Source organism: Leptopilina heterotoma, unplaced genomic scaffold (assembly GCF_015476425.1).
Source record: "Leptopilina heterotoma isolate Lh14 unplaced genomic scaffold, ASM1547642v1 Lhet_16, whole genome shotgun sequence".
Lineage (NCBI taxonomy): Eukaryota > Metazoa > Arthropoda > Insecta > Hymenoptera > Figitidae > Leptopilina > Leptopilina heterotoma.
In genome coordinates this window covers 1,945,125-1,961,805 of record NW_025110874.1, presented here as the reverse complement: position 1 = coordinate 1,961,805, position 16,681 = coordinate 1,945,125, and the positions used below count along the sequence as shown (strand labels likewise).

The following is a 16,681-nucleotide window of genomic DNA, read 5'->3' as shown; positions in this document are numbered from 1 at the left end:
TAAAACTACGTGATCTGTGAGTTTTTTTTTAAAAACAAAGTGTTTAAAACACTAAATGAATAGAAACTACAAAAAGAGACGAGACAAACACACAAAAAACATTTTTTTTTTGTTCATTTTTATAACAAATGATTTTTCTTGAAAAAAAAGATTTAAAAAAATTCTCTTAAATATAAATAGAAAAAAAGAGGTACAAATATTTCATTTGAAAAAAATTTATTATAATTTATTTATGAAAAATATAAATCATGAGTTAGGAAATTTATTCGTAGGTATAAAAAAATTAGGGAGTAAAAATTAATTTACTTAGAAAAAAAATTATACGTAAATTGCCACAGCGAACAATAATAAGAATTAATTAAAGTATAAAAATCATTTTCATGCTAACAATAATATTTTAAGACATTTTCACAAATCACCCGGTTTTTTGTTGCCGGATTTCATTTTTTTTTTTTTTTCTTTGCTAATATTGCACGATTTTTTTCGCGTCTTCGCGATTTTCACATTTTTTCTAGTTTTACTTTTTTTGCATTGAGAGCGTAGCGCGTTTATTTTCATTTTTCGAGCAGTTGAAATACCGAGAATCGAAGGGGAGAAGCTAAGTTCAGAATGACTCTTACTAATTCTTTCCTTCGTCTCCGGCATGTCTAGTCGCCACCTACGTCCTATGGTGGCCCATTTATATACAAAAAGGAGACCAAAAAAATAAATATATATGTTTATATTTATATATATATGTATATATAGATGTGGAGATTACTTTGTCTTTCTCTTAAACCTTACGGGTCCATATTGTGGATTTTCTCTCCGTGTTTTTGTGTTTTGGTGTTTGTGTCTGAAGAAATGTTCTGTAAATCGAAAGAGGTTTCTTCTTTTCGTGTATTTTATGTATTTTCGTGTATTTTATGTATTTTCATGTATTTTCGTGTATTTCATGTATTTTCGTGTATTTTCGCATTGGTTATAATATATATATTGTATATACGTATAATCGTGCTTCAGAAGCGTCAACTTGCCCCGTCAGTGGGAAAGAAACACGACACAACACGTTCTCGACTCTTTCTAATTAATTAGAATAATTGTCCCCCATTTCGGGACACGTGTGTTACTTTTTTTTTCAATTTGAACTACGCGATTGCATTCGTTTGATTATATACACCGAGAGAAGAAATCGTGGTTAAGAGTGCGCACTCGAACGCTGCTGGCGCGGGCAGGTAGCAATAGAAGGTTTTACACATTTATGTACAAAATAAGCCCCCCCTATCTCTAATATTTAGAGGGCGATCACGAGCGAGCTCAAGGGTTTGCTTCTTTCTTTCTCGCTCTCTGCACAACGAGATCTTCATTTCTTTCCTTTTTTTGTATGAAATTTGCTTTTACTTTTTTTTTTTTTTTTGTTTAAATTGGATTTGTTCCGCTTATTGTCGGCGTCTCAACTTTTCGGACACCCTTATCCTCGATCCCTCTCCCGACTCTCGGATTTAGGTAGAAAAAAATACAAAAATAAATCGTTGATCCGAGTGACACATTGGCTATTAATATCGAAGAAATTATTTTATTTTCTTCGAAAATTCAAATTCAAATGTAAGTCTAAACCAAGAGGTATGAGAATTACTTTCGAGAGTGTAATTTCTTCGATTTTAATTTTTTTGAAGCCAAATCCAAAATTGTCTTAGATTGGAACGCGCCCACGAAAACCGCTCTCACACTGCTAGATTTTTTTTATTTTTTCCCTTATATTATTATTATTATTATAATTATTATTAATATTATTATTATTATTATTAAGAGTTAAAACACTTGTCTACCATAGCAAAAATTTTGGACAAAAAAGTTATTTTTTTTTTATATAAAAGTAGGACACGAAGCAACGATAATGCCGGTTTTTGGTGGGCGCGTCACACAATCTAGCCACTTGGATGTCGAATTCGGTGAGCATCGAGGATGCTTGATCTCGTACATCATTAATTTTCTTTTTTTTAGTTTTGCCTAGAGCTTCCTCGTGGTTTTTTTGTTATTTTTTTTCCCCTCAAAAAAAGCCTTTTTTCGAATTGCAAAAAAGGTTTTTTTTGGTCTGGCTTGAAGAAAGATAAAAAAAAATCTATCATTTCGTTATTTCGGAAAGTACATATGCCTTTGGCAAATGTCGAATTCTACGAGATAGTAGCAAAAGTCCTCTATCCTAGATGAAAATAGATCGTTTTTTTTTTTTGCGTCATTAAAGTCAAGGACGATTTTTCTTTTAACGAATTCCTACGTTTTTCTCTACTCTACGGATCACTTCTAAACCTGTACCAATGGGAGATTTAATCCGAAGATTTCTCGCTAGGTGGAAAAAATTTTCATTTTTCTGTCACGATATTTGCAAAAATTGACAAGCATTTATCGAATATTTCTTTTTTTAGAAAAATGAATTATTTTTTCCATTTAGGGAGAATGATATTTTTTGTTTGCTTCCAAATTGAAGCGTTGGCGAAGGGGTCTTTCTCTTTCTTCAGGCAGACACACCTGAAAATCTAAGACCGGATGCTCTTTCTGCGGGGCCGGTGAAAAAATAATTATCGATGAATTTGTCTCCTAAAAGGTCGCCCCTCGCGAAAAAATTCAACTATCAAATTAAAAACCTCTCACACCTCTTTTTTTTTGGAGAGATGTTTTTTGGGGGAAAAAAAAGGAATTTTTCTCCGCGCGGGCTTTTTTTTATAATTAACGTACCTATGTAACGCACTTAATAAAGATTCTTAGGTGCTAGAAACTGTGATACAGAGAATTCTTCTAATACACAGCGATAAAGCGTGGGTTTTCCATTTATCGATTAAATAACGCGCTCTCACGAGAGCGTGTTTCGTTATTTTTTTTTCCCATATATTATTAATTTCTTTAATTCTCTCCCTCTCCCCCTTTTTCCCTCCTTACTTTCTTTACTCTTCTCCTCCTCTTTTCCACCCTCGAATTTTTTTCTTTGTATTTCCGGAAGTTTAACGATCGAAAACTTGTTTTTTATTTCTCGATTATTTTCTTCACAAATGTCGTGAGAATGCTTGTTTTTTTTTGTGTCGAGAAATAAAAAAAAAATTGTTCGTCGAACGAGAAAAATGATATAAGCCGCATTATATCTGGTTCGCATAAAAGAATTCTCGAAGAAGTAAATAACACGCGATCTTAATCGGGACATGTGGTCCGACGAGGTTTACAAGAATTCAATTAACGACAATACGGGTTTTTTCTTTTTTCTATCCACTTGACACGTTGATGATGATGATCCAACTTCCTGAACTTGTCTCTTGAATATTGTATTGGACTGTTTGTCCAAATTCTAATGGTGATAAGATCCGAGAGAGTAGAGGAAGATCTTGTGGGTTCCTTTTTTTGCGTTTACGGGTTTCCTTATTTTCAATCATCTTGCGAGTAAAATCGGTGGTAATAGGGGTAGTAATGGAGTAATAAGTAGTAATAGTTTCGTAGCATATTAGTGGTAGTAGTAGTAGTAGAGTAGTAGTAGTAGTAGTAGAGTAGTAGTAGTAATAGTAGTAGTAGTAGAAGAGTGGAGTAGTGACAATCGAGTAGTAGTACTTGTGACTAGGTAAGGTGGGTAAAGGTATAATGGGTTCAGGGCATTGTAGAAGTGGTAGTTAATTAGCTAGAGCCGCGAGGTAATTAGGGGCGACGCAGTTGGGGTTAACACCAGCGAAAAGGCACGGCGCGAGGCCGATCCGCACCCTCCTTCACCAGAGGCTTGTGGAACTCTCGTCCTGGTCGGGAGTGAATTGTTGCCCAACAGTGCTCGCAATAGTACTGAAAACAAATAAATTCTTTAATTCTCCACACTCAACAATATTTGGGGATCACAACATTAATTAAACGTTCCTTTTCAATCATTCTTTTCAATTTTCATTCACGTTCAGGGTGGTCACGAGTTTCGGTTTTTTAATTCAATTTCCCTGACAATTTACTCACATTAGAATTATTTTCGGTAATTATGCAGAAAAAGGACTTCTCAATTTTGAAGATAAATGGTTAATCTTTATTACCTTATTTTCCCTGACAAAATTCTTTTTACAGAAAAAAATGAAAGTTTACCGAAAATGAGAAAAATTTATGAAATTCAATATTTTCTAAAAATTAAAATTAAACCCTTCCTGAATATAATTATTTTCTACAATTTTAAACTAAACTTCATCTCTGACATAATTATTATAAATAATTTTTAGGAAGTTCTTTTAGAATACGGATCAAAAATTAAAAATTACGGACCATTCACGAACCAACTGACAAAAAATATAATCAGACCGAGTGAAATAAAGAAACATTTTACTTAAAACTATAAATTAAATTTTTCAAAACTATAAAACATGAAGATATCGATAACTCCGAGTCGAAGACTCGGAGTGATCGATTCAATTATATTTCTAAAAATTCATGGTACGATTTTAATATTTAATTATAATCGAAAATTTTAACTGAAATTCATTTTTAAATCAATTTTTATTAGAAAATTCTACGAGAATTCAATTATTAAAATGCAAAAATAAATCATTTACTGAATAATTGAATGTTTTTTAAAATTCAATTCCCATAAAGAATTTTATCAACAAATTTTAAAATAATTGAATTCTTTCGACGAATTTTAATAAAATCTTTAAGAATAATTATTACTACATTTTTCGAGGAATTCGATTAAAATTGTATTAAAAATAAATAAAAAATTGAAATTCTGCAATGAGTTTTATTATTTGTGAAAGTAATTGAATCTCTAACAAAGAATTTTATTATTTTTGAATATTTATTATTTTTATTATTTTTGATTATAATTTTCGCGAAGAATATAATAATTGAATTTCTACAATAATTTTTAACTTGTCCAAAATTAAATTTTTCTTCTCGTGTTTTTAATTAAAATTCTTCTATAAATGCATTATTTTTAATAATTTTTGCAAAATTTCTTTGACAATTTTCAAATTCATTTGTTTATAATTTACAATCTACAATTTCGAGAATTTCGATTAAAATTGCAATAAAATTAAATGAAATTTTCCAATGAGTTTTATTATTTATGAAAATAATTGAATGATTGCGAAGAAATTTATAAAAAATTTGTAAATAATTGAATTCATGTGAAATTTTTATTATTTTATAAAAATAATTAATGGATTGCGTAGAATATTATTAAATTTTTAAATTTTTCTTTAAATAATTGAATTCTTTTGAAAAATTTGATTAAAATAATAAATTTATTAAAAAACATTGAATTGAGGAAAATTTTTGAAAATAATTGTAATTTTGCCCAGAATTTTATTAAAATCTTGGCTTTTTTAAATCAAATTACTTTTTTATTAAACTTTTTCTGTGAATTATTAATATTTCTTTCTATCTTTTCCGTAGTTCGTAACATTCTTTAGATTTTTAATCAAAATATTTATTACAACGCTACTTTTGTTTTAAAATTTCATAAATTTTACGATATGAAGTAAATTTTAGAAAAAAATTAGTAAAATTAATTTGAAACTTGGAAAAATTTCCTTCTAAAATAGTCAAATTTAATATTAAAATTGTTATTTTCAGCATAACTTTTACTATTTTCAAAGACTAATTTTTTTTTAATAGAAATTTATTTCAAAAATAGTAAAATTTACTCTAAAAATAAAAATATTTATTAGATAATTGTAATGTTCGAAGAAAATTTGAACAATTTTTTTTTAAAAAATTGACATTGAAAATAGGAAATTTTGCTGTAATTATATACAATTGAACCAAACAATTGGAATTTGGTAAAATCTTTAAAGAATAATTGAACTTTTGAAAAAAAAATATAAAAAAATAATCAAATTTTTGAAGAATTTTAATTATAAATATGAACATGATTTTTCCAAAATTTTATAATAAATCTACAAAAGAAAAAATTTTTAAATTTTAATTTACTTTGTTCGAAGATAATTGAATCTTTAAAAATTATGGTAAAACAATTCTAAGGCTTAGTTTTTTATAAATATTGCAATGCAATTTTCTCGAAAAAAAATTGAATTCCTGAAAAGAATTTTTGTATAATTTAAGAAAACTAATTAATTTTTTTTTGAAGAATTTCAATTAAAATTTTGAACATGATTGTTTTCTCCAAAATGTAAAAAATGATTCTAAAAAATAATAAAATATTATTTCTTGTGTAGATTTGAATTTTTTGACAATAATTGAGAATACTGAAAATATTAAATTTTAAAAAATTAGAATAAAATATTTTTTTTAATAAAATATTTTTTCATAAATAAGTCTCAATTTTTTTAATTTTCCTGACAAAAAATTTTTTTCCTTTTTTTTCTGACTTTACTGACAAAAATTTCGTTTTTCTGACATTTACCCCACTTTACTGACACGTGGCCACTCTGAATGTTAACGAATGCTCTATTTTATATCATTATCAAATCGAAAAAATTTGAATTTGTTCTTGTTCATCAATTGACATTAACATATTGAAAAAAAATCAATTAAAAAATAACATTTTTCTTTTAAAATTGAATCCCACTTTTGAGTTCTTGTGATTTTATAGAATTTGATATTGAATATTATTTGCTTTATTAAAACTTATGTTCAATAATGATTTTTATTTTTATTAAACTGTTTTAAAAATTGAGAAAGATTCAGTTGTTGGAATCACCAAATAAGTTTAAAATTACGCTAAAAAAACATTTCTTCGAATTTTGTTATTCCGAATGATTTTCCTAGCGTGTAAACTTTTCCGTTTATATAAACAAACGTTGAATTTAATTTTTAATAATAAAATGCATAAATCAATTCTTAGTTGAAAAGTGAAAAACAATAATTTTAATAATAGTTATTGTGTCGGTGTAGATTATTTATTTACTTTATTAAAATACGACCCTGATAGTACTTGACAGAAATGTAGAACTTTATTATTCATTACAAGAGTAAATAGTAAACAAGGCCGATTTCAAAGAACAAACATTGCTAGAGGGCTATAAGTAACTGGCATTTATATAATCAACAATACAATTATTTTCAACACATGAAATCACCACTTGAATTATAGTTTTTAATCAATTACCGGCTAGTTTAAGGTCATTTTAAAGAATATTCTTTAAAAAAAAATAATTCACGTCAATTAATGAAAAAATACAATAATTATCTAGATTGGGGCTTTTTATTTTACCGAAAGAAACAAGTGCGAGAGATTATATTTCTTTGCTAAGTCTTTTATTATTGCAATAATATTTATAGTCATTTTTAATTCTAGCTTACAATTTACTATTTTTGCCGAATATTAATTTTTACATAGTTTCATTAATTTATAATTTTGTACAATTCATACAATGCATATAATCTAGTTTTACCTAATTTCATTTTTTTAATTCTAATTTTAACCTATAGACTTTAATTTTTAAAAAACTATATTACATTAATCTTAATTTTCCGTTTTTTACAATTTCATTCTATCGTTTCATATTATTTCAGAAAATTGTAATTTTCTGTAAATTTTTTATTTCTATAAATCTATAATCAGTCCAATAATAATTAACTATTTGCTTTAACTATAATTAAAGTATGTATATTAATTTCATAATATCGTGATCAATATTTAAAAGTGAAATCAAGTAAATGTGGAATATTATAAATCACGAGAATGAAAATTTATTAACGCGGCTCAGAATTCATTAAATTATTTTAAAAAATAGTTATATATTTTTTCCATTTTTGTAAATATTCATAAAGTAACATTCAGTAACAATGATAAATTTTTTTAAAATTCTATTTCTCATGTAATGAATATGCAATGGCAGTAATTTGATAGGAAAATTATAAGAGTCTTTAAAAATCGAAAAAAGCTTCCAAACATTTCATAAAATAATTAATATTTAAATTCAATATGAATAAAGAATACTTTCTGCATTTACAATTGTAACGGAGAAATTCAATTTTACTATCTTTTTTTTTTTGAATTTTACAGAATTTTTACTAAATTTGATTTAGAAATAAAATTTTATTTAAAAATTAACATTCAAAAACAATATTTTAAAAAACTTTTAAAAATTAACATTCAAAAACAATATTTTTTTTAAATTTAAAAATTAACATTCCAAAACAATATTTTCTTTTTTTTAAAAAGAGTTTTTTCTCAGGGTTGCCACAAAAAATTTTAATATCTTTTACCCTGATTTTCAGACAGAATTTTGATTTTTTGCCTGATTCCATAAAAACATTTGAAAAAATTTCAATTATTAAAAAAATTATAATTTTCAGAAGCAAAATTTTCATTTAAGGAGAAATTTGATAAAAATTACAAAAAATAAAAATTACAGGGATCACAGTTATTTTTTCATGTAATTTTAAGTAAAATAGGGGATTTTATTTTCCAAAATGGGGATTCAGTTTAAAAAAAAGGAAAATTTTTAAATTAAGTAAAAATTATTGTATTATAGCGAAAAAAATTTATTTTAAATATTTTTCACTTTTACTTTTAACTTTTTCTGTTAATTATTGATATTTTTTATCTTTTTCTGTAGTTTGTAACTTTCTTTGAATTTTTATTCAAAACTTTTACTACAACGCTACTTTTGTTTTAAAATTACATGAATTTTATACGATATACGAAGTAAATTTCATAAAAAATTTAGTAAAATTTAAATTTAAATTTAAAAATTAAAATTAAAATGGGCCTTGGAAAAAAATTTCCTTCAAAATTAGTAAAATTTAATATTAAAAATAGTTTTTTCCAGAATAACTTTTACTATTTTCAAAGACCATTTTTTAAATAAAAGCTATAAAAATTGATTTAAAAAATAGTAAAATTTACTCAAAAAATAAGAATATTTATTAGCTAATTGTAATGTTCGAGGAAAATTTGAACAATTTTTGTAAAAAAATTGACATTAAAAATAGTAAATTTTTCCATTAAAAATCGTTATTTCCAGAGTAAAAATTAACTCGGGACTTGGAAAAAATTCCTTTGAAACCAGTAAAATTTAATATAAAAAATTGTTATTTCCGGAAAAACTTTTACAATTTTCAAAGACCATTTTCTTTATAAATTATAAAAATTAAAAATTATAAAAATTTATTTCGAAAATAGTAAAAATTGTTATTTTTAGAGGAAATGTTAAAATATTAATAAATTTTATTAAAAATTAGTAAAATAAACTTTGAATTTAGTAAAATTTATTCTGAAAATAATGCAATTTGGCAAAAATTTCAAAAAATTTTAATTTTTCTCAGAAGTAAAAGTTATTTTATATTTCTTATCTTTTATGAAAAAATTTCTAACTTTAAAGACTGAGAAATAATAAAAAAAAAAATTGTTTCAAAATAGTAAAAATTTTCCAAAGTTTGCGAAAAGTAAAAATTTTTTCTTCAAGCATAATTAAAATTGTTTCTAACTTCCAAAAAATGACAATTTTTACAAGTTTTTCTTAAAAATACGAGGAAAGGGGGAGAAAATTCAAGATTTTAGGTGTTTTAGGGAATTTTATTAATTTAAGGGGATAAAAAAGGGACTAACTGTGATCCCTGCAATTATTTTTAATAAAGTTTTAGAAATTATTCACAATTACTTTTTTGTAAAAATTATAAATGAAAATAAATTAAATTTAAAAACTAAATTATTTTAGATGTGATCTTCACTTTTTCCCAGACTAATTTAATTTCCTCTACATTTTTTCTAATTTCTCTGTTTTTGTAAAAACTTTTATAAAAAAATAAATTTTTATTTACATTCAAAATAAGAAATTTAATAACTATTTAAGTAAATTTAGTTTCATGATGAAATTTTAGATAAATCTAAGATAAAATGTGTATAGTTCACTTTTGTGAATGGTAAAGATTTCTCTACTTTGTTGCGCAAAAGGAAAGTAAGTCATATATTTCCTTTTATTTTTAGAGAAGCATATAATCTTTTGACAAAAAAGAAACGAAGGGGAATAAAGCTAAAAGAATACAAAGATAAGGTTAAAGGTAAAAGAATGTATTGATTATACCTGAAGGCAGGTAACGTTGGCGCAGAAGAAGGGAGCAAATTTTCCTCCACAGCGTTGACCTTGACATTCGTCACACATCTGATCGTCCAAGACGTAGGGTTTGACTTCGACCTAAAGAGATTTGAAGATTAGATAATTTTCCTTGGCAAGGATACATTGTATACACATGTATATAAGAATGGTTCTAAAAATATTTCAAAATCATGGCTACGGTAGATAACATCGTATAGCAAAAGCTCAAAAGCAGAACTATAGTTTTCTGATTTCACTTGTAAATTTCACTTTAAAACTTCTATTTGTAATTTCAAACACAAAAAAAATTTAAATAGAATCAATCGAAAGGAGTTCCCTCAAAATTTATCTTTTTTTAATTCTTTCTTTTTTTCTCCTTTTTTATTATCCCCTTACTTTTAAATATTTAGTACTCATTTTCATATCTCCTATTGTTAATGATATTTACAAGTTTCTTTATTTCCATAAAATCTATTTTTTCTAATTTTCAAAAATTACTGACTCAGGGTTGCCACAAACAATTAATTTTATTTTTCCCTGATTTCCAGACAAAACGTTGACTTTTTTCCCTAACCCTGAAGAATATTCTGATTCACTTAAAAAATTATTAGATACTCAAAAAAATGTTCTATTACATTTATTTACGAATTTCATAAATATTGTAAAAATATTCGAAAACATCTATAACTTCTTTTTAAAATAAATATTTAATAATTATTATTTTTCAATAGGAATTTAGATTTTTAAACAATTCAAATTTAAACCTTTTCAAATTCAATAACTTTTAAGAATATTATTATAAAACATAAAGATATCGATCGCTATCTTCATGTTATATAATAATTTAAACTTTCATAAAATTAAGAAAAAAAAATTAAATTATTTACAAAAATTTTAATAAAATTCTTCGCAAAAATTTAATTATTTTTACAAGTAATACAATTTTTCACATCAATTAAAATTATTTTAAAAAAATGTAATAAAATTCGTTGTAAAAATTCAATTATTGTCATAAATAATAAAATTTTTCCTAGAATTTAAATTATTTTTAATACAATAAAAGGAAATGAATTTAATATTTTTAATACAACTTGAAATTAATTCCTCGAAAATTATAATTATTTTCAAAACATTTCTTGCAAAAATTCAATTACATTTCACAAGAAATGAAATTTTTCGCTGAAATTCAAATATTTTCAAAATCTTAATTTTTAATAAAATTTCTCAATAAGAATTCAATTATTATTTAAAAAAAAATAATAAAATTTAAAATAATAAATCAATTAATATATTGAATAATAAATGTTTTACAGAAATTTAATTATTTGAAATACATTTTTCAAGAAAATTTTTCGAATGAAATGAATTTAAATTATTTTAATAAAATTGTTTGAAACAAGAATTCAATTATTTTTATAAATAATAAAATGCATCCCGAGTATTCAATTATTTTTAATAAAATTTTAATTAAATTATTCGAGATAATTGAATTATTCTTCTAAATTTTTATCAAACATTTTAAAAAATTCATTTATTTACATAAATTTTAATAAAATTCTTGACAAGAATTCAATTATTTTTACAAATAATAAAATTTTTCACAGAAATTTAATTATTCAAAAAAAAAAAAATTCAATAAAATTCGTTGCAAGAATTCAATTACTTTCATAAATAATAATATTCTTCACAGGATTGCAGTTATTTTAAAAGAAATTAATAAAATTCGTGTTGCAAGAATTCAATTATTCTCCTAAATAATAAAATTCTTCATAGGATTTCAATTATTTTTAATACAATTTTAAGTAAATTCTTCGAAAAATGTAATTATTTTCGAAAATTTTATTAAAATTGAATTCTTAGAAAGAATTCAATTATCAATTATTTTTAATAATTTTTGAAAAAGTTCCTTGAGAATTTTCAAATGTATTTATTTACAATTCAATTTTACGAAATTTCGATTGTTCGGAAATTCTTCAATTAAATATTTAGGAAATAAAAACTGGAAATAATTTTTTTTAAAAATTCAATTAAACTTTTTTAAAATACAATTATTTCTAAAAATTCATGCTATAATGCTTTAATAATTTTAATAATACAAAAATGAAAAAAATTATTGAATAAATGAATGTTTTTCAAAATTTAATTCTCATAAAGAATTTTATCAACAGATTTTTGAATAATTGAATTTTTTCGACGAATTTTAATAAAATTTTCAAGAATAATCACATTTTTCGAGGAATTCGATTAAAAATTATATTAAAAATAATTGAAATTCTGCAAAAAGTTTTATTATTTATGAAAATAATTGAATCTCTGTAAAAAATTTTATTATTTATGAAAATAATTTAATTATTTCGAAAAAATTTTGTAAATAAGTTGAATTCCTGTGAAATTTGCATTATTTATGAAAATAATTGAATTTTGGAGAAGAATTTTATTATTTTTAAAGATAATTGAAATTTTGACGAGAATTTTTTTTAATTTTTGATCATAATTAAATTCTTGCAAACATTTGCAACTTCTCTAAAATTCATTTTTTTAAGTGTTTTTAATTAAAATTTTTCTATATAAATCCATGAATTTTTAATAATTAGTTAAGTATATTATATTGAAAAATTAAATAAAACTAATTATGAATCCTGAAAATTTAATTTTTTTCAGTACTTTAATAAAAATCCCTTAAGGGCATCCGGGAAATAATACTGGTTTCGTGATAGACGTCTCATTTAAAAGAAAAGAATATTTTGAGTCGGGATTTTTTGGTAAATATAGAGAAATGCTCTGGGAGTAGCGGTCCTCTCGGAATTTGGAGAAATTTTGATAAATAATTATAGAAAAAAATTGTTTAAATATACGGAAAAAGGTGTTTTTTACGGTTCAGTATCACGGTCTCATTTTGAGAGGATAAAATATTTCGGGTTCATATTTGGAGGGGTGATAGAGGAAGACTCTCCGAGGAGCGGCCCTCTCCGTTTTTGCAATAATTTTGCGAGGAAATTATTTTATTAACGATTGAAAGTGGAGTAATTTGAGTTTAATACATTTCCTTAATTCAAGTCGCGACCACTTCCGAGAATTGGCGCCACCTCCTTGACCACTGACACATAGATCCACTTGTCTGTGTGCTCGCCGCCATATTGTCTCTCACTTTCGCCCAAAATCCAACTTTTGTAATTTCGTTTTTCAATATTTATTTCAAAAATTACTTGCAAATTTCGAGAATATTCTTTATCATCACGAATTCCCCTAATTATCATGATAAATCGGAACTAAATATCTCTAATTATTTAGGAGTGAGACGACACGCGGGAAAACACTTTTTGGGCTCGATTTTTCCCGGATGCCCTTAACTCTTCCCTGATTTCCCTGACAATTTTAATTGTTTGCATGAATTTTTTTTTCACATATTGAAATTTTTAACAAAACACGTTTCATTGGCATGAATTTTGTTTAGTTTCCTATTTATTTTCATAAATAATAATATTCTTTACAGGATTTCAATTATTTAAAAAGAAATTAATAAAATTCATTGCAAGAATTCAATTATTTTCATAAATAATAAAATTCTTCACAGTATTTCAATTATTTTAAAAAAAATGTAATATTAATTAGTTGCAAGAAGTTGATTATTGCTTTTTTGATTTATTATTATTATTTATTTGATTTATTGTTGATTTCTCTTTAAAAGAATGCTCCTTTTTTGATATTTGAATTGGAAAACATTTTTTTGAAAAAGCGTTTATGGTAAATATTTTTTTTTGGTAAAAATGAATTGAAAATAAACTTTTTCGACAAACAAAACTTTCTAACTTGATGGTTTGGATGAAAATGACTCCCAATCAGAAAATAAATTAACGAAATTGCAAAAAAATGTTAATTTTCAATATTTTCTGCAGGGAAATTCGAAATTTTCTCGGGAATCTAATTTGTATTTAAGAAAATTGGCCTGAAGAATTGAATTTCTCACCCTCTTGTCAATGTCGCCGTGTTGTAACTGAACGAAACGCGCTGAGATGGCGGCAATGTAACTTTGCTGATTGCTGAAAGCCACCCTTCCAGCTCCTTTGGGATACTTTAATTCAGGATCAGTGTCGATGCCGGCGTAACAAACGCCGCCGTACAATCGATCCATGATCATTGCGAGTTCAACAGCTTTCAAAGGTCGCGGTACCCCACCAACGAAAACTGTTTTTCGTGGATCGAGTGGCATTGAAGCGTCAAGCACAAAGTCAGCGTCGCTCAAGCGCCAAGGTCGAATTTGCACTGGCTTGTCCTTGATTGTTGGTGAACTTACGCACAGGTATAGTTTGTCATCGTCCTGAATGCACGCGTCAATCAACTGCTGCACCGAACTCTCGTCCTAGAATGAGAAATAACATTTTTTTAACAAGAACATTCATTTAACTTTTAACGAATATTATTTATTCCAAAATATTCAAAGAACAGGCTTCGCACTCAATAATTAATTTTCAACAATGAACTTGTTAATGAACAACTATTGTTCATCATTCAGCTTCTTCACTCTCTAAATCTGAATCAGTGAAATTCCACTGTGAAGATCACAGTGAAATTTGACTGAAAATCAGTGACTCTATTTTTAAGATTTGAATAAAATATTATTCATTCTTGAGTGATTTTTGTTCAATAAATATATATAAATAATTGTTAATTTTTCTACAAGAATTAACATTTATTTTAATTTAATAAAAAGCGATTTGAAATTTGACTATTTTGCTGGAATTTCACTGAAAATCAGTTGAATTCACTGAATGGCCATTAAAAAATTACTAGTAATTTTTGTCATACGTATATTAAAAATTTCAGTTATTTTTTAATTATTGTCCAATCAGTGAAAAATTACTGAAATTTCAATCATTTTTAACTGATCTTCAGTGAAATTTTACTGATTCAAATCGCAAGAATTTTCAAATAAAATTGTTTTCGAATCATTGATAAAATTTAAACTTTATATTCTGCCAATTGCTTCATTTTTTATTACAGAATAATTATTTTAAATTGTTAACATAAGTTTACAAAAAAAATACAAAAACTGGAATTTTTTGTAAAAAATAAAAATAGCTATTAATTCTATAAATATTGACAAAATATTTATATCATAATTTACAATTCGTTTTCGTGTCAGGAATATAATTTTCACAAAAATTTATTAAAATTTCTATATAAAGAAAAAAGTTATTTCAAAAAATACAAAAATCGATTTTTTTCAAAAATTAAAAATTAATGAAAAAAATTTTTTTTTAGATTATTTCTTGTAAATCCTTAATAATTTCAATACTAAATTTTTATGAAATTTAATTATTTTTCAAACTTTTAGTTAGAATTCTTCTAAAATTCAATTATTAGGTCAAAAATAATCTTGGAAAGTAAAAAAAATATTTTTTTTTTAAATATAAAATTTATTTCAATTAAATTTGACAAAATTTCTAATTATTAATTGGAAATTCAAATAAATATTTTTAATTTTTACGAGAATTTAACTGTATTCAAAAAATTTTAATTGAAGTTTTTCAAATGACCAATTTTCTTCATAATTTCTAAATAAAAAATATTCATTCTTGAGTGATTTTTGTTCAATAAATATATAAATAATTGTTCATTTTTCTACAAGAATTCAAATTTTTTTTAAATTTAATGAAAAGCTATTTGAAATTTAACTATTTTTTAAAATTCATACTATAACACATTTAATATTTAATTGAGGCCTTGGATCCAATAACTCGCCCGACGCTCGGAGGAACGCGCAACTGCCAGTCAGTGAGCAGTGAGCGCCTCTGGGCCACTCACTGCTACCCGACTGGCATTAACGCGTGTCTCCGAGCGTCGGGCGAGTTATTGGATCCAAGGCCTCAATTATAATCTAAAATTTTAACTGAAATTAATTTTTAAATCAATTCTTATAAGAAAGTTATACAAGAATTAAATTACTTAAACAGAAAAATAAATAGTTTATTGAATAATAGAATATTTCTTAAAATTAAATTTTCTCAAAGAATTTTATTAACAAATTTTTAAATAATTTGAATTTTTTGACGAATTCAAAAAAAAATTTTTTAAATTATTACATTTTTCAAGAAATTCATTTCGAATTGTATTAAAAATAATAATTAAATTCCTGTAAAAAATTGTATTATTTCTGAAAATAATTGAGTTCTTGCAAAGAATTTTATTGAATTTTTTGTTGTTTTTGAATAATTGAATTCTTTTAACGAATTTTATTGAACTTTTTTTGAATAATTGAATTCCTGTGAAGAATTTTATTATTTCTGAAAATAATTGAATTCTTGCAAAGAATTTTATTGATTTTTTTAATAATTGAAATACTATGAAAAATTACCTATTCATTATATTAATTGAATTATTGTATTGAATTTTATTAATTTTTTTCTAAACTAATTGAATTTTTTTGAGAAATTTTATTAAAGTATTTAATAAATTAATTTTTTTCGATTTTTGGAAGACGTATATAAAAAGTAAAAGAAAAACACTCTTTTACTTTTTATACGTCTTCTAAAAATCGAAAAAAATTAATTTATTAAATAATTGTGGAAGAATTTACTAAATATTTAATTTTATTAAAGTAGTAGATATTGAAACTATTTGAATTTCAACGGAAAATTTCATTATTTATGAAAATTATTATATTCCTATGAAACATTTTCCAAAATTTT

The 16,681-nt window shown here is 24.4% G+C and overlaps 1 protein-coding gene across 4 annotated transcripts in view; it reads right to left on the bottom strand.

Moving 5' to 3' along the window:
* Positions 1 to 521: 521 nt before the first annotated feature.
* LOC122498776 (cytoplasmic polyadenylation element-binding protein 2) overlaps positions 522 to 16,681 on the bottom strand; it is a 507,210-nt gene continuing 491,050 nt past the window's right edge. For all 4 annotated transcript variants that reach the window (XM_043606690.1, XM_043606689.1, XM_043606687.1 and 1 more), the window contains 3 exons: positions 13,960 to 14,352; positions 9,981 to 10,091; positions 522 to 3,795 (listed from right to left, as the gene is read on the bottom strand). In XM_043606690.1, the coding sequence (XP_043462625.1) occupies positions 3,679 to 3,795; positions 9,981 to 10,091; positions 13,960 to 14,352 (621 nt within the window). In that variant the 3' untranslated portion in view covers positions 522 to 3,678. The remainder of the gene's footprint in view (positions 3,796 to 9,980; positions 10,092 to 13,959; positions 14,353 to 16,681) is intronic.